General features: G+C 43.6%; 1 protein-coding gene across 1 annotated transcript in view; it reads left to right on the top strand.

Moving 5' to 3' along the window:
- Nucleotides 1–11675: 11675 nt before the first annotated feature.
- The window catches only part of LANCL3 (LanC like 3), a 125267-nt gene continuing 111733 nt past the window's right edge, over nt 11676–25209 (top strand). Inside the window, exon 1 of the mRNA XM_040266322.1 lies at nt 11676–12358. Coding sequence (XP_040122256.1) covers nt 11786–12358 — 573 coding nt within the window. The 5' untranslated portion in view covers nt 11676–11785. The remainder of the gene's footprint in view (nt 12359–25209) is intronic.

The raw sequence follows: 25209 nt of genomic DNA, 5'->3' as shown, positions 1-25209 counted from the left end.
AAGTTTTCAATATTCTGAAGGGTATCACTGCTGCTGCTGAGTTGCTTCAGTTGTGTCCGACTCTGTGCGACCCCATAGACAGCAGCCCACCAGGCTCCCCCATCCCTGGGATTCTCCAGGCAAGAACACTGGAGTTGCCATTTCCTTCTCCAATGCATGAAAGTGAAAAGTGAAAGTGAAGTCGCTCAGTCGTGTCCGACTCCTAGTGATCCCATGGACTGCAGCCCACCGGGCTCCTCCATCCACGGGATTTTCCAGGCAACAGTACTGGAGTGGGGTGCCATTGCCTTCAATAAATATCTGTTAAGCAAATATTGTGTGTTACACCATTAATCCAGATGCTGGGCATAAAACAAGGAACAAGAGAGACAAAAATTCCTGTCCTCATGGAGATTACATTCTAGGGCAGGCAGACAGAAAAGAAAAAAAAAAAGTAGCAAAAGTATATAGTTTCTAGATGCTAATGGTTGGGAGAAGGGTTGTAACCTAAAATAACAAGTCAGGGAGAGACTTATTCACTGAGAGAGATGTGAAGGGGCAAATCCACGAGCATTTCATTTGAAGAGTATACCAGGAAGGGGAAACTTCAAAGGAAGCTTTCTAAGTTAAGGCTATAACTAATATGTTTGAGGAACATCAGGGCAGCCAGTGTAGCTGGAACTTAACGAGCAAGAAAAGGAAAAAGAGGAGAAGTCAGGGAAGTGATGAGAGTGAGATGCCTGTGAGCCTTTTAGGCCGTCCAGTGCACAGCAAATTTTACTTTCAAGGACCTTGTGAAACACTGACATCATCAGTTAGATGATATGGCCTACATCGTTCTAGCTGCTGTTTTGAGAACAGCATATAGAGGACAGAAAGAGTAGAAGCAGGAGAAATTTCCAATCAGGTTGCTGAGCTAAAAAAAAAAAAAAATCAGGGATGTGGTATCTGGTTTGGACTTGTGGAGGCAGCCTTGAGGCCCAGCTGAGCTGTCCTAGGCGGTGCATTATGGGAGAACCGAGAACCAGTAAGGCAGCCGCATCATGCTGCTTGGCTCTTGGAGGCCAGAAGATGCATATCTGAACAAACCACTTGACCTGACAGTGGAGACAAGTTCGCAGAGTAGCAGGATGTGAGCTCAGTCTGTCTCATGGAAACATCATCAAAATCAAAATACATGAAAGAGAGACATAGAAAATAAAAAAGCTCAGTGAAACCTAAAGCCTTTTCTGCATCTTTGAAAAGATAAACAAAATGGATAAACCTTAGCGAGATTCATCAAGGGGAAAAAGGAAAAGGGCTCAAATCAATAAATTTAGAAATGAAAATGGAGAAGTTACGATGGATACCAGAGAAATACAATGGATCATAAAGTGCTACAAGCAACCATTTGCCAATGAAAGGGACAACATAGAAGAAATGAACAAATTCTGAGAAAGGTACAATCTCCCAAGACTGAACCAAGAAGAAAGAAAAAATATGAACATACCAATCACAAGGACTGAAATTGAAACTATGGTTTAAAAACTTCCAATGAATCAAAGAATTTGAAAAACAATGGATACATATGTATGTATAGCTGAATCACTTTCCGTACACTTGAAATGAATACAATATTGTTAATCAACTATACACAAATATAAAATCTGTCTTTCCTATATCCAAAATAAATAAATACATATATAGATACAAAAAAAAAAAACTTCCAATGAACCAAAGTCCAAGACCAGATGGCTTCACAGGCAAATTCTATCAAACATTTAGAGAAGAGTGAATACATATCCTTCTGAAACTATTCCAAAAAATTGAAGAGGAAGAAACACTCCCAAGCTCTTTCTATAAGGCCACCATCACCCTGATATCAAAACCAGACAAATATACAACTAAAAAAAAGTACAGGCTGATGAATGTAGACTCAAAAATCCTCAACAAAAGACAGCAAACTAGACTTCCCTGATGGTCCAGTGGTTAAGAATTCTCCTGCCAGTGCAGAGGACACAAGTTTGATCCCTGCCATGGGAAGATTCCACATGCTAGGGGGCAACTATGCTCATGTGCCACAACTACCAGAGCCCACACACCAGAATTCTGAGCCTGCATGTGCCCTAGAGCCTGTGCTCTGCAGCAAGAGAAGCCACTGCAATGAGAAGCCCATGTACCAGCTGCTCACTGCAACTAGAGAAGAGGAGCCCCTGCTCACTGCAACTAGAGAAAGCCTGCAGGCAGCAACTAAGACCCAGTACAGCCAAAAACAAATACAATTTAAAAAAAAAGACTAGCAAACCAAATCCAACAATACATTAAAAGGATCATACACCACGAACAAGTGGGATTTATCCCAGAGATGCAAGGATTTTTCAATATACGCAAAACAATCAGTGATACACCACATTAACAAACTGAAGAATAAGAACCATATGATCATCTAAATAGATGCATAAAGAGCTTTTGACAAAATTCAACACTCACTTATGATAAAAACTCTCCACAAAATCGGCATAGAGGGAACACACCTCAACATAATAAAGGCCTACAGCTAACATCATACTCAACAATGAAAATCTGAAAACAATTCTTCTAAAATCACGAGCAGGCCAAGAATGTCCACTCTTGCCACTTCTATTCAACATAATTTTGGAAGTCCTAGCCATGGCAACCAGAGAAGAAATAAGGGGAGTCCAAAATGTAAAATAAGTAAAACTGTCACTGTTTGTAGATTGCAAGGATACTATACATTGAAAATCCTAAAGATGCTACTAGAAAACTACTAGAGCTCATCAATGAATTCAGTAAAGTTGAAGGATACAAAGTTAATCCACAGAAAGCTGCTGCATTTCTATATACTAACGAGAGATCAGAAGGAGAAATTAAAGCAACAATCTCATTTACCATTGCATCAAATAGAATAAAATACCTAGGAATAAACCTAACCAGGAAGGCAAAAGACCTCTACTCTGAAAATAAGATGCTTATGAAAGAAACTGAAGATGACACAAACAGATGAAAAGATATACCACATTCTTGGATTGCAAGAATTGGTCTTGTCAAAATGAATATACTCATAAGGCAATCTACAGAGTCAATGCAATCTTTATCAAATTACCAATGACAATTTTCACAGAACTGGAACAAAAATTTTACCATCTTATGGAAACACAAAAGACTCCTAACATCCAAAGCAACCTTGAGAAAGAAAAACAGAGCTGGAGAAATCAGGCTCTATGACTTCTGTCTATACTACAAAGCTACACTCATCAAAAGAGTATGGTACTGGCAGAAAAAAGAAATATAGAACAGTAGAACAGAATAGAAAGCCCAGAAAAAACCCATGCAACTTTGGTCAGTTAATCTATGACAAAAGAGGCAAGCTATAACAATGGAGAAAAGACAATCTCTTCAATAAACGGTGTTAGGAAAACGGTACAGCTCCACGTAAAAAATGAAATTAGAACATTTTATCATACCATATTCAAAAATAAACTCAAAATGGATTAAAGCCCTAAATGTAAGACCAGATACTATAAAACTCAGAGGAAAACATAGGCAGAGCACTGACATAAATTGCATCAACATTTTTCAATCTCCTAGAGCAACATAAATTAAAGCAAAACAAAACAAAAAACAAATGGCACCTAATTAAACTCAAAAGCTTTTGCACAGCAAAGGAAACTGTAAACACAATGAAAAGACAACTCACAGAATGGGAAAAAACATTTGCAAATGATGTGACTGACAGGGGACTCATGTTCAAAATTTACAAACAGCCCATGCAGCTCAACATCAAAAAAAAAAAAAAAAAAAAACCACAAACACCCCAATCAAAAAATGGGCAGAAGACCTAAATAGACATTCCTCCAAAGACATACAGATAGCCAAAAGGCACATGAAAAGATGCTCAACATCCCTGATTATCAGAGAAATGCAAACCAAAACTATAGTGAGATATTATCTCACACCAATCAGAACGGCCATCATCAAAAAGTCTATGAACAAATTCTGGAGAGGGTGTGGAGAAAGGGGGACCCTCCTACACTGTTGGCAGGAATGTAAATTGGTTCAGCCACTATGAAGAAGAGCACAGAGGTTCCTTAAAAAACTATAAGCAGAGCTACCATATGATCCAGCAATCTCACTCCTGGGCATATAACCAGAAAAAACCATGATTCAAAAGGATACAGTCACCCCTATGTTAACAATAGTGTGCTTTATAATAGCCAACACATAAAACCAATCTAAATGTCCACTGACAGATGAACGGATAAAGAAGATGTTGTATGTATTTGCCATAGAATATTACTCAGCCATAAAAATGAATGAAATAATGCCATTTGCAGCAACATGCATGGACCTGGAGATTACCATATATGGCTTCCCAGGTGGTGCTAGTAGTAAAGAATCCAGCTGTCAATGTGGGAGTCATAAGAGACATGGGTTTGATCCCTGGGTTGGGAAGATTCCTTGGAGAAGGGCCTGGCAACCCACTCCAGTATTCTTGCCTAGAGAATCCCATGGACAGATGAGCCTGGCGAACTACAGTCCATGGGGTCTCAAAGAGTCGGACATGACTGAAGCAACTTAGCAAGCATATCGCGTGCACACATGTGCTCCCTCTCTCTATATATATATGTATATATCTGATTCATTTTACTGTACACCTGAAACCAATACATTGTAAACCATATTCAAATACAGTGCAAATTTTTTTAAAAAAAAATCAGATGCATCTCCAAAGAAAATGTGCTATAAGAACTGGACATTGCACTGATTCAATTATCAAAACCATTTCCAGGATGCACACTTTGAGCAACACTTTGGAAAACCCTGATAGTATTTTCAGATGGTTTATCCCATAAGATGTACTAAACTTGTGTGTCAAGGTTTGACAGCTATACAATGACTGTTTTTGTCTTCATAGTCACCCTTAGAAAGCAAGGATTTGTATTAGAGGAACCCTTTAACATTTTTCCTGATCGCTTTGCATATTTTTATGTGAGTTCCTTGGTAAACCCACTAAAACTATTTTCTGTCCATAGTTTTGCATAATCTGCCTACTAAGGAAATACTGAGGAAGAGCTCAGAACTGAGCATTCAGCAAGATCACAGAAACCACGTGTAGGGAGCTGCCTGTCAGCAAATGCTACTAGAGATTCTATAAGTATCCGGAAAAATCTTGCAGGTAAGGGTGAAATAAATAGCTTTGGCTAGTTTGTATAGGCCGCATATTTCTTGCAGAGTCATTGATACTTCGAAAGAGTTCAAGTAGAATAATTATTTTGGAATACTGTATTTTCTGAGTGCCTAGGATTCTGATGGAGCTGTGGTCATCTGAAGGCTCAACTAGGCTGGATATCCAAGGTGGTTCATTCACATAACTGTCAGTTGATGCTCTCAGTTGGGTTGTTGATCCAAGCACCTACAAATGGCCTCTCCATGTTGTCTTGCACTTACTTACAAAATGGCAGCTTCACTTAGAGTCTTACAAGGTGGCTCAATGCTCCAAACAGGAGCATGCCAGCATGTAACATGGAAGCTGAATCATTTTTATTACCTAGCCTGGTATGGCATGCTGTGTCATTTTGATCACATTCCACTGGTTACAAGTAAATCATAAGCCCCCGCAGATTCAAGAGGAGGGGTACATACCTTACCTCCTGATGAGAGGAGTGTCAAGGTCGTGTTGCAGGGGAGCATGTGGCAGAGCAGATATCGCTGGGGCCATATTTGGAAAATATATCCTGCTACACAGGGTTAGTTATTAAAAAGTACAATGTGTGAGTCACTGAATTCAAGGTAAAGTACAGAGGTCACCAGACTTGGTGGAGAAACAAAGTAAGGAGGCAGAAACTGCAAAATGTTTACATTCACACATTCACAAGAGCAGAAGGATCCAGGAAAACAGTGGGAGTTTAATCAAGTCAAGGTTCAATAAAGGCTTTGCTCCGCCTGCTACACCCCAGCTGACTTTGTCAATGGTGCTCTTATGGCAATTCATTCATCCTTTCACAAACTTCTGGTGAGTGCCTACTAACATGTGCCAGGGACTAGTCCAGGTTCTTCGCACAGATCAGTAAGCAAATATAGCAACAAGCCCTACCCTTGTGGACGGTATATTCTAGTGGATTCATATTAATAAAAAATAAACAACACTGTTTGCAAATTAAGTTAATCACCATTAGAGGCAAAGCCACACATGGTCTAACTAGCTAACTCTGCCCTAAAGAATAATCTAGGCTAAGTTTTGCCAGGCAATTGTCCAACAGCCACAAGAGGTGAGGTCTTTGAGAAACAGGTTTACAGGTAAAAGGGTTCCTCTGTCCTGTGAGTTTAAGAGGGCTACTGGATACCACTCATCTCTTGCTTCTCCCAAACTATTAGGGGAGGCACACTGACTGAAACCGCCCACTCTGGTCAGGCACCATAGTAACCATTTGCATGAGTTGTTTTTTGACAGGAGGTCCTGGTAAGGAACACGGAACTAATAAGCCACCACCAACCAGGAGAGTTCAGGAAAGGTCAAAAAGTGACACCACGTGTCCAATCACCTCCCAGAATCCTTCTCGCTGGTATCCAGCTGGGCTGAACAAGGCGTGCACCACCAAGAAGGACTCTGAGTCAGAATGACTGGCTAAAGAAAACCCCAAAACAAATCCCATCACCATAAAACCTGAGACTGGGAGCCACGTGCCAGAGCAGTTCTCCTCGGTTCCCTTACCCTGCTGCTCTCTGCCTGGGTGACTCTTCCTAATAGTCTCTTGCTTTGTCAGCACACGTGTCTCCTCAGACAATTCATTTCCAAGTGTGAAACAAGAGCCCACTTTTGGGGGTTGGAAGGGGTTCCCCCTTCCTGCATTAAAACCAGACTGTTTCTCAATCATCTGATGACCTTTCTTCAACTTGGGGGTATCACTGTCCAAAAGAAACTCCTGGGAACCCTAATACTTCACCCTACCCTGTACACACACCCTTTGTCACATAGCTGTGGAGTTCCATAAAGACACCATGTATTTCCTGGTGTGATTTTCCAGTTGAATAAGGCAGACAACAGTGTGTCAGCTCTGAGACCAGCCCTACAGAAGTCCTGCCTGTTCCCCCTCGGCTCTTGTTCCTCTGCCATCACAAGGCAGCCATGCCGGGGCTGAAGCACTGAGGATGAGAGACATGGACCAGAGCCTAGTCGACCCAGTCTCCCCAAGCAAAGGTCAGCCCACTCCCGGAGCCTCACCATGATCCCAGGCCCATGAGCAATCCACTTATTGTCCTATGCCACACGATTTTGTGGTTGCTTGTAACGCAGCATTTTGGGGCAAGGCAGGGCACAAGGGTGGCAGGGGGACACAACTGGTAAAACAGCAGAGCTCCTTCTCTTGGATACCTGCTTCCAGTATCATTTTGAAAGCAATCCGCCCACGTCCCTGTCATTGCTCTTGGCGCTACCTTGGTGCCGGGCAATGTGGAAGGATAATCAGTCAGAATTAACAGAGTTGCCTGGAGATTCATCACCAGGGTGAGGGGGGGGGGTTAAAGTGGAATATGGCTTCCTTTCTGCTTATGAAGATTTGCATTTGATGTTGTTACTGAGTCCAAGCTTGCTCTGCTTATCACACGATATGCCAATGAATCCAAGAGACAAGGTGTTGGGGTGAGGAAGAGACTTTAATTGGGGAGCCGGCAGCCTGAGAAGATGGCACGCAAGTGCGTCAAAATAACCATCTTATGGGGTCTGGATGTCAGGCTCTTTCATAGGTCAGAGATGAGGGAAAGTGAGGAAGCAAAGTAAAAAGGCCATTAATCTTGATAAACTGTGGAAAACTCTGAAAGAGATGGGAATATCAGACCACCTGACCTGCCTCTTGAGAAACCTATATGCAGGTCAGGAAGCAACAGTTAGAAGTGGACATGGAACAACAGACTGGTTCCAAATAGGAAAAGGAGTACGTCAAGGCTGTATATTGTCACCCTGCTTATTTAACTTCTATGCAGAGTACATCATGAGAAACGCTGGGCTGGAAGAAGCACAAGCTGGAATCAAGATTGCTGGAAGAATTATCAATAACCTCAGATATGCAGATGACACCACCCTTATGGCAGACAGTGAAGAGGAACTAAAAAGCCGCTTGATGAAAGTGAAAGAGGGGAGCGAAAAAGTTGGCTTAAAGTTCAACATTCAGAAAACGTAGATCATGGCATCTGGCCCATTAACTTCATGGGAAATAGATGGGGAAACAGTGGAAACAGTGCCAGACTTTACTTTGGGGGGGCTCCAAAATCAATGTAGATGGTGACTGCAGCCATGAAATTAAAAGACGCTTATTCCTTGGAAGAAAAGTTAGGACCAACCTAGATAGCATATTGAAAAGCAGAGACATTACTTTGCCACCAAAGGTCCATCTAGTCAAGGTATGGTTTTTCCAGTGGTCATGTATGGATGTGAGAGTTGGACTGTGAAGAAAGCTGAGTGCCGAAGAATGGATGCTTTTGAACTGTGGTGTTGGAGAAGACTCTTGAGAGTCCCTTGGACTGCAAGGAGATCCAACCAGTCCATTCTCAAGGAGATCAGCGCTGGGATTTCTTTGGAGCGAATGATGCTGAAGCTGAAACTCCAGTACTTTGGCCACCTCATGCAAAGAGTTGACTCATTGGAAAAGACCCTGATGCTGGGAGGGATGGGGGGCAGGAGGAGAAGGGGACGACCGAGGATGAGATGGCTGGATGGCATCACTGACTCGATGGACATGAGTCTGAGTGAACTCCGGGAGTTGGTGATGGACAGGGAGGCCTGGCGTGCTGCGATTCATGGGGTTGCAAAGAGTTGGACACGACTGAGCCACTGAACTGAACTGAATCTTGGAAACATCTCCTAGAATGGCAAGTTTCAGGCAGGGGATATGTTAATTTCTTTCTTACTGCCATCCACAGGTGGACAGGGTTCTGAACAAAGGCACTTTAACAGTCAGGCAAAGGGGCAGGATCCCCTGAGGCAAATCATTCTGTATCATTATAATAACAAACGCAACAAAAAGCAAGTCAAAGAAACAGTTCCAACATGGAGTCAGAATTGGCTTCCTCCCTGCAACAATGTCCGAGAAGGTGATGGCACCCCATTCCAGTACTCTTGCCTGGAAAATCCCGTGGACGGAGGAGCCTGGTGGGCTGCAGTCCATGGGGTCACTAAGAGTCAGACAGGACTGAGCGACTTCACTTTCACGCATTGGAGAAGGAAATGGCGACCCAATCCAGTGTTCTTGCCTGGAGAATCCCAGGGACAGCAACTACAACAATGTCTCTGTGCCTAAAGGGGTAGAAATCATTCCTAAGGCCTACTACAGCTGATGGAGGAGGAGGAAGCCAGGAGAAGAAATCAAACATTCCAGTTGCTCCTTTGACACCCTTAGCCCAACACTGAACTCCCTGCCTACAGATGGACTTGTCTGTTTAATGTTTAAAGCTGCTCAGTCGTGTCCGACTCTTTGCGACCTGGTGGACTGTAGCCCACCAGGCTCCTCCATCCATGGGATTCTCCAGGCAAGAATACTGGAGTGGGTTGCCATTTCCTTCTCCAGGGGATCTTCCCAACCCAGGGATGGAACCCGGGTCTTCCACACTACAGGTAGATGCTTTAACCTCTGAGCCACCAGGGAAGACCCACAAGTGGACTTAGCTTTTTATTATTATAATGAAAATGAACCTGTTCTGGCACTCACAGGAGAATGGAGGCCATACCATCCATTCTTTGGATGTGTCAGTCCTGGCAATCATCTTGGCCAACTGAACTCCCTCCCCAGAAAATATCAAGCAAGGACAGAGCAGCAGGCTATTTAATCTCTGCTTCCAAAATCACTGTGACTATTAACACTTTTGAGGAAAAAACTTACCTCCAAGCAAAACTGGCCTTTCAAGCCAGTGGAGCAGTTGCTCTCGCCACAGAGTGTCAGAAACTTTCCCATGAGTCACTTATTCTTTCGTGGCTGCTCGGTCCCTATCAAAATGCAAATACCCCTGGGAAAGATGACCTCTTTAGCCTTCACTGGCCAACACTTTGGAAAAGGGAGAGTCATTTCAAAACAGCTGAGCAAAAGAAAGGCAATTCATTTGTGTCATTGTTCACTTTCTGAGTTTGCCACTGGACTGTAACCTCCCCGACATCTAGGACCATGTCTATTTTGTTTATCCATCTATTTTCAGGGTTTGACACCCACAGGAGACACTGAAAATGTTGCAGAAACCACTTCTCGGGAAACCAAGCACCACACTAGGAGAGTTGGAGAACTCAGGTGTATTCTGCCAATGGGCTCAGAGGAGTTAACACTCCAAGGTCTGAGCCCGGAACAAAGGGGTTACAGAGTTTTTATAGACCTACTATAGTGGGCAACACTAGCTGCTAATAGGCTGGTTTAAACTAAGGGGTTTCCCGTGCCTGGGAACAGTGGTCAAGATGGGGAGGGGGGGGTCCCTGACCTTTACACGGACAAGCATGATTAAGCAGGTTTGTAGGGGCTGGGCAATTGCAAAGAGCAGGACAAGGGTGAGTGAGATAAACTCCAGTTCCTAGTATTATAAGTCCCCACTTTCTGACACTACGTGACCTACGTGATCCAGAATTTGCAAGGAGCAAGCTGAGCTGGAGACAGAAGGTGCAGGAGGTTATGTAAAATGTTAACTTTTCCTCTTCAAATACGCCTGAGGTGGGACGAGTGGGGGACACAGGGACAGAAGGAAAAAAACATGGGAAAGAAGAAAAAGAGTGAAGGAAATAACTAAGGACACACAGAAAATGGTTCAAAACGCCGAATTAAAATTCTCAGCAGCATTTACCCTTAACTTCACTGGTTAATGACCTCAGGTCATTTATGGGGTGCACACGGTGCCTGAATAGGTCTGGGGGGTGGTCTCTAGAAGACAGAATCTCCATTCCTTACCTTATCCTGGTGTGGTTCTCTGAACTTCTACTCCCGAGGATTCCGAGAAAAACCACCCGACAGCCAAGGCTGAGGAAAAGTTTCCCTATGGGGCACTTCACCGTTTTACTGCATTCAAACCCCTCAGCCTTTGGGATGAAACACTCAGAAGACTGACAACGCCAAAGTGACCGAGAGGAAAACACAACTTCCAGGAGGGCGCTTAGCTTCTTTTCCCAGAAGCCTCTACAAGTTCCGAGGCTTCTCAACCTTTCCCGTGCACGCGAATCACCTGGGGCTCTTGCTAAATATGCTGATTGTGATTCACTAGGTCGGGGGCGAAGTCGGAGCCTCTGCATTTTGAACAGGCTCCAGGTGATGCTGATCTGCTGACCCTCGGAGTACACGAGGGACTGGAGGGCTTCACCTCCCGGCCAGGTGCGCGTATGCCCAGCCTCGGCTTTCCGGCTCGCTGTCCCGCGCGTCCCTGGCCTTCCGCCGAGAGGGGAGGAGTCGGGGGCGGAGCGGGAGGAGTGGCGCGGCCCCCGCGTGGGTCCTGCCGGAGATCACCTCGGCCCCTTGGCGAGGAAGCCAAGCTGCGGCGGCGCAGGAGGGGGCGGGTTCGGCGAGGGCGCGGCCTCTGGGAGGGGGGCGCGCGGCGCGCATCCCCCGCGCTCGCCGGGGCCACTCGGGAGCCTCGCGGCAGTCCGCTGCCCCACTTGGCAATCCGCTCCGCGCTGCTTCCTCGCGCCCGCCTCCTCTTGTCACCTCGCGTCTCAGCCTCCTCGCTCCATCCCGGCTGTATCCACCGCCATCCGAGCGCCTCAAAGAGCGAGAGGTGGTGCGCGGGACCGCAGGGCGCGCCCTCCAGCGGACCCCGGCTCGGCCTTGGCGGGGGCGCGGGCGGCAGCATGGACACCAAGCGCTGCTTTGCCAATCGCTTCGATGACTACCAGGGCAGCCTGCTGGCGGGCCAGTGCGAGGAGGCGGTGGCGCCCTTGGTCACCGCCACCATCGAGCGCATCCTCCAGGAGCTGCCCCCGCTCGGGGGCGGCCCGGAGGGCCGGGGGTCGGCGGCCGCGGCCGGCAGCTGCCAGTGGGGACTGTACGGCGGCGTGGCTGGGGTGGCCTACATGCTCTACCACGTCTCTCAGAGCCCGCTCTTCGCCGGGGCCCGGGAGCGCTACCTGCGCTCGGCCAAGCGCCTCATCGACGCGTGCGCCCGCGCTGAGGAGTGGGGCGAGCCGGACGCCGACACCCGCGCCGCCTTCCTTCTCGGGGGCGCGGGCGTGTACGCCGTGGCCACGCTCGTGTACCACGCCCTGGGCCGGCCCGACTACGTGCAGCCGCTGGGCAAGTTCCGGGCTCTGTGCGCCGTCTGCGCTCCCGTCTCCTTCCTCGAGTGCGGCTCCGACGAGCTATTCGTGGGCCGCGCGGGCTACCTGTGCGCCGCGCTCGTGCTCAAGCAGAAACTCGCCCAGGAGGTAAGAGGCCGCCCCGGCCGCCAGGGGGCGCGTGCCGCCCAACCGCCCGGCTCCCGGCTCCGGGAGCTGCGCCCCGGCTGTTCATCTCTGTTACTCCTCTGACTCTGGTTTCTTGAGGCTCTTGAGGTTTATCCCTTGCTTTTGTCCGTCTCCCCCCGCCCCACCCAGCCCCACCCCCCCACTGCTTTCAGTCTCTCGGTTGGGATTACGCGCCTTTGCTCTTTGTTCGTGTTTTACTGAGAGGTGGCATCTCTCCAAATGCCTCTTTGCCCGGGTGTTGGCTGGAGGTCCTTCCAAGTGAGATTTTTTTAATATCCCAAATGAAAGAGATTTCCCTTCCTTTAAACCCTCCTGTCAAAAGCTGAAGTACCCTCGCATGTCAGAGTACTAGAAAGTCATAGAAGTTTGGGAGTGGGCTGATCTATGCTAGTATTGTTTCCATCATGAAGGTGAAGGCAAGTTGTTTCTGCGACCCCCGGGTCTGTATGTGCTTCCTGTGTTGCTTGCTATTCTGTAAATTGCACGGGTCCTATACAATGCATCTCTGAGGCGAGTGTCCTCTTTTAATTACATAAATGTAGACAGAATTCTACCCTATTGTAATCGAAAGTGCCCCCCCCCATTTTAAAATGAATCATTAGGATTGTCAAGACGACAGCATGCTTGACAGGGCAGGTTTTCTTAATGAATGGCTTTCCAGGGGCTCCTTGAAGTGAACTGGATTTCACAACTATGTGGGTTTTTTTTTCTGGCTTCACTTTGAATACAGCACGTTGATACTAGAAGAGAGCGTGCCAGTTTCTGTGGTGTAGGGGAAAAAAAAAAAGTCCTCCAAAGGATCATAGTGACTAGAACTGAAAGAGAGGCACTTCATTCATAACCCACTGCAGCCAAATACAGTTTAGGGAGGAAGTGACACATTTAACTTGGCTCCATTTGGGTGAGTGAAGCGTTTGAAGACAAAGGTACACAGTGCTTTTAAAGTGTATTTAACTTAGATAACCTCTACAGAGGCAGTCTGGATTTTTTTTTAATTTATAGCAGATGAGGTTAATTCAAGTGAGAAAGATTACTAAAGACTGTGCACTGTGCTAGCAGGGAGGCAAAGGGTTGTGTGACAAAGTTGTCTTGAAACAGTTCACTCTGCTTCGGAGTGACTGTTACCAGCTAGCAGTTTCCCAAGGGCCTTTCCAGTTGTAGAAAACCTCTGAGAAGGCCACCAGGCTACTTCCATATCATTTGCATTATATTTGCATCTACTCCTCAGACCTTGCAATCTGGTGGCAGGCGGGTTTCAAATTTATGGGGATTTCTCCCCCTAGTTGTTTTCCTTACACATGCTGCTTTCCCTTTCTATGCTTTTCTCCAGAATGGAATGGCAGAGTGGGAGAACCATCAGGTCATGCGCAGGTGGCAACCGATCAGAAGGATTCCTTGCCTGAAGACTGGTGGCCCAGGGCCAGTCTGCAGTGCTGATCCACAAAGACATTTCTTAAGACCTCTCTTGTGCCCTGCTGCCAAACTGGATCTATCTTTTTATACTAATCAAGTTGAGGTGCTCTAGCCCCTGCTCCCAGGAGACAGAACAAGTTCTAAGGCTGTTTTTTTCTTTTTTTTTCTTAAGCAAAGAAAAGCTCTTAACCTGAGCAAATCAGCTAGTCTCAGTGGCAGCCTCAGCTGTGGTCATCCAAAAAGTTCAGGCATGAAAGGACAGAGGCTAAGCATGCCAGGCTTGAAACCCTTTGAGGGGAAAATACAAGTCTTCTGCACCATCGCCACCCCATGTCCTAGCCTGCCGAGGGCTTTGCCCTCAGTAGATGATCCATAAACCTTGATTAAATTGAACTGCAAACTTCTGTCATTTCTCTATGAATAATCTGTCATTCTGCCCTGGGTTTCTTTCCCTCCAATGTCATTTATATTCACTTTCCTCTTGGCAGTGCCCTCGGTTATCACCCTGGTCTAACTCCTCCCCACCCTACTTGACATATCTCTGCCACCTAATAAATAGTTGAATGAGTGAATCAGCCTGTACTGGGATTAATACGCTCAGCTAGCTTCTCTCTCTCCAGCCATTCCATGTACCTCTGAGAAACCAGGCTTCTTATAAACACTTTTCATTATGTCACTACCCTGCTCACCGCCCTGCAATGGCTCCCCATTTCCTTTTCTCCAGTGGTGTGCTCATTTCGCATTTAAAGCCAAGATCTTTAAAATGACTGACAAAGCGCCATGTAATCTGACCCCAGCTTACCTCCTCTACTTTTTGCTCACTCTGCTTCGACCACACGGGCCTTCTTGCTGTTTCAGGCATTTATTGTCTCAGGTGTTTGTACTCACTGTTCCCTCTGCTTGGAATACTCTCCCCCTATCTCTTTTTATAGTTAGCTCCCTGACCTTGTCTGGGTTATCTCCTCAGTGAGTCTTTCCCTCTCCACCCGATTTAAGACTGCCACCTGTCCCCTGACTTAGGCCCTTTTCTTGCTTCATTTATCTTATTTTCTTTACGTCTTCTTCACTTAGAATGTAGCTCCATAAGAGCAAAGGGTTTCCATTTCATTGATGGACTTAAGCATTACGATTGTACCTGGTACATATGTGGCTTCTCAACTTTCCTTGTTTTGGTTGTGGTGGAAATATTTTCAATACTTTGCTTCATCACTCAGTTCTAATAGCATCCCATTTACCAGTATTTTCCTTTATGGTGGTGCCTTTGATGTTATGTTTAAAATAATCCTTTCCTGTTTCTGTAAGAGCTTAAAAAATCCTTTCCTACTGCCAGGGTATCAGTAAGTATTTGTTGAATGTGTGAATAAATGAACACTCTTACAAATTTGACCTCAAACCAAGCTTAACCACCAGACCAGTGTTTGTTAAACCTTAACATTATAGGCATCACCTACAGATCGTGTTAATAAAACACAGATTCTGTTTCAGCAGACCTGGTATTGGGCCTGAGACTCTGCATTTCTGTCAGGTGCTGCTGACGGTCCAGGGATCACGCTCTGAATAGCAAGGCAGTAATACATTACTGCATGGATTTTGGCATTATACCAGCCCCGTCTATTAAGATGCTGTTTCGTGAAGCTTGTATATTTATTTATAAAGTTGTAGTTTAGAATACTGATTACCATATCCTACCACACTTTTGTTTTAACAACCCACAAGAGGAATTTCTGTCAGGGCTTTGAAACAGGAAGAGTTGTGCTCCTCCTGGAAATGAATTGAATCTTTTTAAATCTCCAGGATGAGTTGTATAACTGATCATGTTGCTCACTTTATGTTGGCTCCTAGGAAGCATATGGTCAGAACTGTGGTCCATATAGCTTGTGTACAATACTGTATTACCTGTATTCTTATATACTAAAATTTACATTCGGTTTATCTGTATTTTTTTTCTTCCTTCATTTACCCTTTTCTGAACTTTCTTCCTTACATCTGATTTTATTGTTTGTATTTGTTTAGAAGATTCAGAGATGGAAAAAAGTATGTGTATGTAGACAGATATAGAGACAGAACCATTCTCTCCAGGTAATATATTTTTTGTTAATTTGGCCTTCCTGGAACTACTCCAGGGAAAGAGCTTAGAGCAGGGGTCCCCAGTCTCCAGGATCTAATGCCTGATGATCTGAGGTGGAGCTGATGTGATGATAATAAAAATAAAGTGCACAGTAAATGTAATGTGCTTGAATCATCCTGAAGCCATCCCCGCCCCCCATCCATGGCAAAATTGTCTTCCAGGAAACTGGTCCCTGGTGCCAAAAAGATTGGGGACTGCTGCCTTAGAGGGTTTGTTAGGCAGATATCCTTAAGAAATGGAGCACTGAAGTCTTAAGAAATCACACTGTAAAAACTTGCAAGGGTCTGTTCTGCTTTCCAGATTGGTGGAAATGTAGCAGGGAAAAGGAAGTGAGAATGGTGGTGGGGTTAAGGGGAAGGCCTGTGGAACCACAGTTAAAATATCTTTTGCTCCTGGGTGACCTTGGACAAATAATTTTAACATCTTGGAGCCTGAATTTCCTCACTTGTAAAATGGACAAATGACAGCTTCCTCCTTCGCTTATTCTGTCATTCACCCACTCAGTGAATGTCAGGTTTCTCCGTTTGCCGGGAACCTTGCTAGATGGCAGGGTTGAGCAGTGAACAAAAATCAATATAGTTATGTTGTCAGAAGTGCTCTCAGAAGGAAGTAAACAGGAAGTAAGTGCGGGTGGGGTGGGAGCGGGCGGGGTGTTGCCTGGCATACATTAGCGGGGAAGGATTTTCGGTGGAGGTGACGTCCTGGCTTGTCACTGAAGCATGAGAATGAAGCAGCTGCCTTAAAAGCAGGCATTCCAGGCTAAGGGGATGGCAAGGACAAAGCCCCCAGGCAGGAAACTGCTTGGAGATTTCCAAGAAAAGGAAGGTGGTGGCCCGGATGGAGAAGAGTGAGCAAAGGCTAGAGGGCTAGAGGCCAGGGAGGAGCTGTGAGCAGAGGAAAGGCAGGTCTGGCAAAGTTAGGAGTTGGGTATTTGTTTCACTTGGAAATAGGGCAATGTCTTCATCTGATTCACCTTATAAAACAGTGATACAGATTGGGTTTCTGTATAGACAGTGGATTGAACAGTATTAAGAAAGGTCACAGGAGGACTTTTTAGAGGGAATCTAAAAACCCCTTTGGTGCCAAGGACTCCTTTGTAAATCTGGTAAAACCTCCAGTACTTCTTTTGAGAAGAACGTTTTTAGATGCAGAAAATAAAACACACAGGATTACAAAGGAAGCCAATTATCTTAACATTCAGTTACTAAAACATTTTCAAAACGTGTGATGCACTGGCATATGTGCTGCTTGATTAACACATTCAATGCAGTTTTGCAGTGGGGCCTAAGGAGTATGGTACCTTTGCAGCAGTGATGAGGGGCAGTGATATTTCAAGATGTCTTCAACAACTGCAGTGTGACATTATCGTATCTGTGATTTCTATAGGTGGCAAAGTCACGAGTACTCCTGGTGTTTCGTGGTCTGCATTTGTAATAAAAGGAAATGCCAAGCTGTTTAAATAAGGTTGGAGAAAATAGAGATGTGATTTTCTTTTCTTGGCCAAAGGGGACTGGTCTGGAGATGGCTGCAATGACTCACCCAAGATAAAGTGCCTAGCGTAGTGCTTGGCAGAGAGTAGCTGCTTAATGAAATCCATGTTATGCCCCTACTAACAAAAAAATCGAAAGTGATTCTGAGCATCACATAGACAATTGTGCCCAAGAAATCTATCTTCCTACCATGATTAAAGGAAAAAGCCTTTTGCTAGATTGTTCACTGGGTCCTTAACTCATTCCTAAGCATGTGGTTGGCAGCTAAATGGGGATGCCCTTAGTGGATATAATAGAATGTCTGATAGAAAGTGATTTAAATAACAGGAACACTTATGACCTCACTTGACAAGGAGTGTAAAGCTAGGTCATTCCCGGATTGGTTAAGCAACTCAGGAAAATCATCAGAACCCAAGCCCTCTCCAACCTTTTTCTCTGGGAGTGTGTGATGTGCATGCTAAGCTGCTTTAGTCATGTCCACTCTCCTAAGGACAGGCTCCGCTGTCCATGGGATTCTCCAGGCAAGAATACTGGAGTAGGTTGCCATGCCCTCCTCCAGGGGATCTTTGTGACCCAAGGATCGAACTGGTGGCTCCTGTGCCTCCTGCATTCCAGGCGAATTCTGTACCACTGAGCCACCAGGGAAGCCTTGGTGAGCTGTAGCACTCTTCAGGATTGCAAGATGGCTATCGCCTTTCCAAGCATTGTGTTCTCATATAACTGAGGTTGGGTTGTTTTTTTTTTTTTCCTTGAATTTTTTTCTTATCACATGTAACCGTCTGTCCTTAAAGAATTTCCATTCTGCCTCATTGCCCAGCACTTGGTCAGCAACCCAGCTCTGACCACTCCTGGTTTCTGGGGAGGCCAGAAAGGCTCGTATTTATTTCCAGCCTCTTATCAATGGATCCAGATTCTTTCAAGAAAAGAAGAGGGAATGGCTGTTGGGTGGTTACCAAAGTGTCTGCCTTTTGGCTCACTTACCAAGGTCTGTCTCATGACTTCCCACTTCCTTGACTCTTGTCAACAATATTACAATGAACATGGAGATAAAGATAGCTCCTCCAGATCCTGTTTTGATTTCATTTGGATAAATACCCAGAAGTGGGAATGCTGGAGCATATGCTAGTTCTCTTTTTACTTTTTTGAGGAACATCCATACTGCTGTCGGTAGTTGTACCAATTTAGGTTACTACCAACAGTGTATAGGGTTCTCTTTTCTCTGCATCCTCGCTAACACTTTTTGATGATAGCCATTCTGAGAGATGTGAGAATATACCTCATTGTGGTTTTGATTTGCATTTCTCTGATGGTTAGTGATACAGAATACCTTTTCATCCAACTATTGGCTGTTTGTATTTCATCTTCAGAGAGATGTCTATGCAGTTCCTCTGCCCATTTTTAAAAATGAGTTGTTTGCTTTGTATTTGTATGAGTTCTTTATATATTTTGAATTTTAACCTCTTACCAAAATGTGGTTTACAGGTATTTTTTCCTACAGTATAGGTTGCTTGTTCTTTTTGTCAATTGTGTCTTTTGGCTGTGCAGAAGCATTTTAGTTTGATGTAGTTCCAATTATTTTTTGCTTTTGTTGCTTGTGCTATTGGTGTTATATCTAGAAAATCATTGCCAAGACCAATGTAAAGGAGCTTTTCCCCTATGCTTTCTTCTAGGAGTTTTACATTTTCAGATCTTGTGTTTAAGTCTTTAATCCATTTCAAGCTAATTTTTGTGAGTTGTGTAAGATGGGGTCCAGTTTGACTTTTCTGCGTGTAGTTATCCAGTTTTCTCAATAGTGCTTATTATTGAGAATATTCTTTCCCCATTAAGTATTCTTGGCTCTCACATCAGATGTTAGTTGACCATATATGTGGGACTATATTTATGGGCTCTTGATTCTGTTCCATTGATCTGTTTTTATGTCAGTACCATACTGTTTTGATAATATAACTTTGTAATACAGTTTGAAATCAGGAAGTATGGTACCTCTATCTCTGATCTCTTTCTCAAGATTTATTTGGCTCTTTGGGGTCTTTTTTGGTTCTGTATGAATTTTAGGACTCTGTTTTTCTTTCTGTGAAAAATGACATTAAAATTTTGAGAGCAATTGCATTGAATCCATAGATAGCTTTGAGTAGTGGTGGTGGTTAGTCACTAAGTCATGTCCAACTCTTGCCATCCCATGGACTGTAGCCTGCCAGGCTCCTCTGTCCATGGGATTTCCCAAGCAAGAATACTGGAGTGGGTTGCCATTTCCTTCTCCAGGGGATCTTCCTGCCCCAGGGATCTAACCCTGGCCTCTTGCACTGCAGGTGCTCTCTTGCATTGCAGGCAGACTCTTACTGATTGAGCCACCAGGGAAGCCCAGTATGATTACTACAGTCATGTTCTGGTAAAGGATCAATTGTGTCTGATTATTTGTGCCCCATGAACTGTGGCCCACCAGGCTCCTCTGTTCATGGAATTCTCCAGGCAAGAACACTGGAGTGGGTTGCCATTCCTTCCTTCAGGGGATCTTCCCAACCCAGGGATCAAACCCGGGTCTCCTGCATTGCAGGCAGATTCTGTGGCTCAGATGGTAAAGCGTCTGTCTGCAGTGCAAGAGACCCAGGTTCGATCCCTGGGTTGGGAAGATCCCCTGGAGAAGGAAATAGCAGCCCACTCCAGTATTCTTGCCTGTAAAATCCCATGGACCACAGAGCCTGGTAGGCTACCGTTCATAGTGTTGTAAAGAGTCGGACATGACTGAGCGACTTCACGTTTCTCTACCATCTGAGCCACCAAGGAAGCCCCTAGTAGTATGAACATCTTAATAATATCAATCCTTCTGATCCATGAACACAGAATGTCTTTCCATTTATTTATCTTTAATTTCTTTCTTCAAAGTCTTACAGTTTTCAGTGTACAAAATTTTCACGTCCTTTGTTAAACTTACTCTTCAAGTATTTTATTTTTGATGCTATTATAGTGGGATTTCTTTATTTTTCAGATAGTTTGTTGTTTTCTTAGCATATAGAATCATAACTGATTTTGTATGTTGATGCTATAACTGCAACTTTACTGAATTACTAGTTCCATCAATTTTTTGGTAGAGTCTTGAGAATTTTCTGTATGTAAGATTATATCATCTGCAAAGTTTTACTTCTTCCTTTCTGATCTGGACATCTTTTATTTCTTTTTATTGCCTGATTGCTTTGGCTAAAACTTCAGTAGTATGTTGAACAAGAGTGAGAGTGGGCAGCCTTGTCTTGTTCCTGATGTTAAAATAAAAGTTTTCAACCTTTTACCACTGAGTATGATGTTAGCTGTGGGCTTGTCATATATGGCATTTATTATGTTGAGTTATGCAAGGAGATCCAACCAGTCCATTCTGAAGGAGATCAACCCTGGGATTTCCTTGGAAGGAATGATGCTAAAGCTGAAGCTCCAAGACTTTGGCCACCTCATGTGAAGAGTTGGCTCATTGGAAAAGACTCTGATGCTGGGATGGATTGCGGGCAGGAGGAGAAGGGGACGACAGAGGATGAGATGGTTGGATGGCATCGCAGACTCGATGGACGTGAGTCTGAGTGAACTCCAGGAGATGGTGATGGACAGGGAGGCCTGGCGTGCTGCGATTCATGGGGTTGCAAAGAGTCGGACATGACTGAGCGACTGAACTGAACTGAACTGATATCCCTTTTATACCCAATTTGTTCACTTTTTATCATGAAAGGATGTTGAATTTTGTCAAATTCTTTATCTGCATCTATTGAGACAGTCATGATTTTTATCTTTCATTATATTAATGTGAGGGATTCCCTGGTGACTCAGATGGTAAAGAATCTTCCTGCAGTGAAGGAGACCCATGTTTGAACCCTGGGTCAGAGAGATCCCCTGGAGAAGGGAATGGCAACCCACTCTAGTATTCTTGCTGGAGAATTCCCTGGACAGAAGAACCATATTAATGTGATGTATCACATTTTTAAAGGAAAACACTTTTTTTTACTCCTTCCATCACTTATTGAACAGACCGTGTGGCATGCAGTGTCCTTTGTACTATGTATACATTTTTATTTTCATTTTTTCAATTGTACTAAGGTATAATTGACAAAATTGTAAGATATTTAAAGTGTGCATTGTGGTGGTTTGATGTATGTATACTTTATAAAATAATTCTCACCCTATAGTTAATTAACACATCCATCACCTCACATATTTGCATATGTTGAACCATCCTTATATCCCAAGGATTAAGTCCTTGGGTATGATCCCATTAATGTGCTCTTGAATTCAGTTTGCTAGTATTTTGTTAAATTTTTACATTTATGTTCATCATGAATATTGGCCTATAGTATTCTTTTCTTGTAGTGTCCTTTTCTGACTTTAGTATGAGAGTAATTCTGGCCTCATAAAATGAAGTTGGAAGTGGCCTCTCCTCTTCTTTTGGAAGACTTTGGGAAGGATTGACACTAATTTTTCTTTCAATGTTTGGTAGTATTCTCTAGTGAAACCATCTGGTCCTGGACTTTCCTTTGTTGGGAGATATTTTATTAGTGATTCAGTATCCTTACTCATTATTGGTTTGTTTAGATTTCTGTTTCATTATGATTAAGTCTTGGTAAGTTGCATGTTTTTAGGAATTTATCAGTTTCTTCTAGGTTGCCCAACTTGTTGGCATATAATTGTTCATAGTAGTCTCTTAAGATACTTTGTATTTCTGTGGTATCATTTTTAATGTCCCCTCTTTAGTTTCTGATTTTGAATTTTCTTTTTGTCTTAGTCTAGCTGAAGTTGGTCAATTTTGTCATTTCAGAGAACCAATTCTTAATTTCATTGATTCTTTTCTCCTGTATTCCTGTTCTCCATTTCATTTACTTTGGCTCTAATGTTTGTTTATAATTTCCTTTCTTCTGCAAACTTTAGGCTTAGGTTCCCCCCGCCCCCTGCCCCGGTTCCTGAAGGTATAAATGTTAGATTGTTTTGAGAGTTTTTTCCCTCAAGTTTTTCTTTAAAATTATTACTGTCATACAGGGTAAACACAAACAGTAAGAGGATCCAGGAAGATACACAGCCATATTTCAAAGATACTGTGGATTCAGTTCCAAACCACTGGAATAAAATGAATATCTCAATAAAGCAACTCACATGAATATTTTGATTTCCCAGTGCAGATAAGTTACATTTACACTTATACTTTAGTCTGTTAAGTGTGTAATCATTATGTCTAAAAAAACAAAGTGCACACCTTAATTAAAAAATACTTTATTGCTAAAAAATGCTAACCCTCTCAGCCTACCATTAGTGAGTCATGGTACTAACATCAAAGATCACTGATACAGACCATCATAACAAATATAATAATAATGAAAAAGTCTGAAATGTTGGGAGAATTACCAAAATGTGACTCAGAGACAGAGTGAACAAATGCTGTTGGAAAAATGACTCTGATTTGCTCGACACAGTGTTGCCACAAACCTTCAATTTCTAAAATAATAAAAATAAAAATGGAATGTCTATGAAGCACAATAAAGCAGAGAGCATAAAACAAGGTATGCTTGTTTTAAAAAGTCCTCTTTGAACATAAAACATTTTCTTTTTAAGAAATATTCTGGTTATGTAAACTACCTGTATTTTTGCCCATTTATGTGATATTTGTGTGTGTGTGTGTGCATATATATGTGACACACCTTGTTTTCATATGTGCCTTTCCTGGTAGCTGGTAAAGAATCTGCCTGCAATGCAGGAGACCCTGCTTCGATTCCTGGGTCAGGAAGTTCCCCTGGAGAAGGGATAGGCTACCCACTCCAGTATTCTTGTGCTTCCCTGGTGGCTTAGACAGTAAAGAATCCTTCTGCAATGTGGGAGACCTGGGTCCATTCCCTGGGTTGGGAAGATCCCCTGGAGGAGGGTATGGCAACCCACTCCAGTATTCTTGCCTGGAGAATCCCTATGGACAGAGGAGCCTGGTGGGCTGTAGTACATGGGGTCTCAAAGTGTTGGACACGGCAGAGTGACTAAGCACACCACAGCATAGAGAGGTCTCATTCTTTATACTGGTTTGATTTAATGGCTATACCACAATTTAACCATTATAGACATTAAGTTGATTCAATTTTTTTTCCTTTTTTGCTATCAGAATTAATGCTGTAAGGTATACACAGTAATACATATAATGTACATATATACATATATGACATTTACATGTAATATATACATATATGTGTCTGTATATGTATCTTTGCCTTCTGTTACAAGTATATATGTAGGATAAATTTTTAAAACCCAATTGCTGAGTCAAAGTTTATAGCTGTTTTTCACTCGATAGAGATTATCAAGCTGCTAACCAGAAAGGTTACATCAATTTCCATTCCCTCCACGAGCATTCGGGGGTGCCTGCATTCCCACATTATTGTCAATACTCGGTTTCATCAGACTTTTTAACATACGACAGACTGATGGGTAAAAAAAAAAAAAAATGAAGATGGAGATTTCTTGGATAGAAAATGTGTCCCCTTATCTTTTCATTCAATACTCACTGAACAAAATGCATATACAGGATTTCACCCAGTCTAAATCTGAGTGGTCCCTGGTTTGTAAGCAGCAGTGTGTTGTGCATTGTGCAAGTAAACCTGGCAGTTTGGCTTGAAATGACAGAAGGTTGGGGAAGCTGGATTTTTGTAAGCTGAGTCCAGTTCATAATTGCTCGATTATAGATGTATCAGGAAATGGGGCACTTCCGTGGGCTGTAGCTTGGATCCTTTGTTACTCTTGATCCAGAACCCTGTGATGGCTAAAAGGACATAAGAACTAGCACTACTTGATCACTTAGTGTCCACCCTGTCGTGAGCCCTTTCCATATATTATGTCATTTAGTACCAATACTTATGACTAGGCACCATATTATCTTCCTCCTCCCCATATGAGGGAACTGAGGCACAGAGAGGCTGTGGGACTTGTTCCAGGTTCCACAGCTAGTCAGCAGCAGGGATGGGGTTCCATCCAACACAGGCTGGTCGCCAAATCTGTGCTTTCAATGAGCTCTCTTCACACTTCAGTGTGCACTCAGATCTCCTGGCGATCCTGTTAAAAATCAGGTTTTGATTCAGCAGATCTGGGGTGCGGCCCAAGATACTGTATCTCAACAAGCTCCCAGATGCTGCTGCTGCTGGTTCATTGAGCAGATTTGAGTAAAAACCTTGAAATCATTAATTTTTTGTCAATTTTATGGGATTGCCTATCAACAGATTTCACTGATCCCTGCCCTGCCCCCTTTCCACCACCCGCCACTTCATGATGTTCATTAGTTGACCTTTTTACTGCAAATGACTTATTCCACAAATGCCAAAATATCAGCTCTCCAATTCGTAGGTGCTGCTGAAGGACTTTTTGCAGGTTTAAGGACTCTGTTAACATCTTTGAGTGAATGTGTGGATTTCCTTTTTTTCTGATAAATGTAATTTTACACTCTATATACAAAGATGTTTTCTTTTTTTAGAATTCCTTTAAAGGCCCAAATAGACCATGTTCCAGCAGTTTTAAATGATTTCATAGTAAGAGACACTTTATCATTCCCACATCAGATTGAAAAAGGGCATGAATGGAACCACTCCTGTTTTAGAATCATTCAGTTAAATTTACCAATCTGACATAAAGGAGTGTCGCCCCAACTCTAAATTAAATGGAAGATGCTTAGACATTTTGGTTTCTTTTTTTTTCTAATAGGTTGGGAAAATCCTCTGGAGAAGGAAATGGCAACCCACTCCGGTACTCTTGCCTGGAAAATCCCATGGACGGAGGAGCAT

Source organism: Oryx dammah, unplaced genomic scaffold (genome assembly GCF_014754425.2).
Source record: "Oryx dammah isolate SB20612 unplaced genomic scaffold, SCBI_Odam_1.1 HiC_scaffold_23, whole genome shotgun sequence".
In the NCBI taxonomy this organism is placed as follows: Eukaryota; Metazoa; Chordata; class Mammalia; order Artiodactyla; family Bovidae; genus Oryx; species Oryx dammah.
This window is presented reverse-complemented; position numbering and strand designations above follow the sequence as displayed.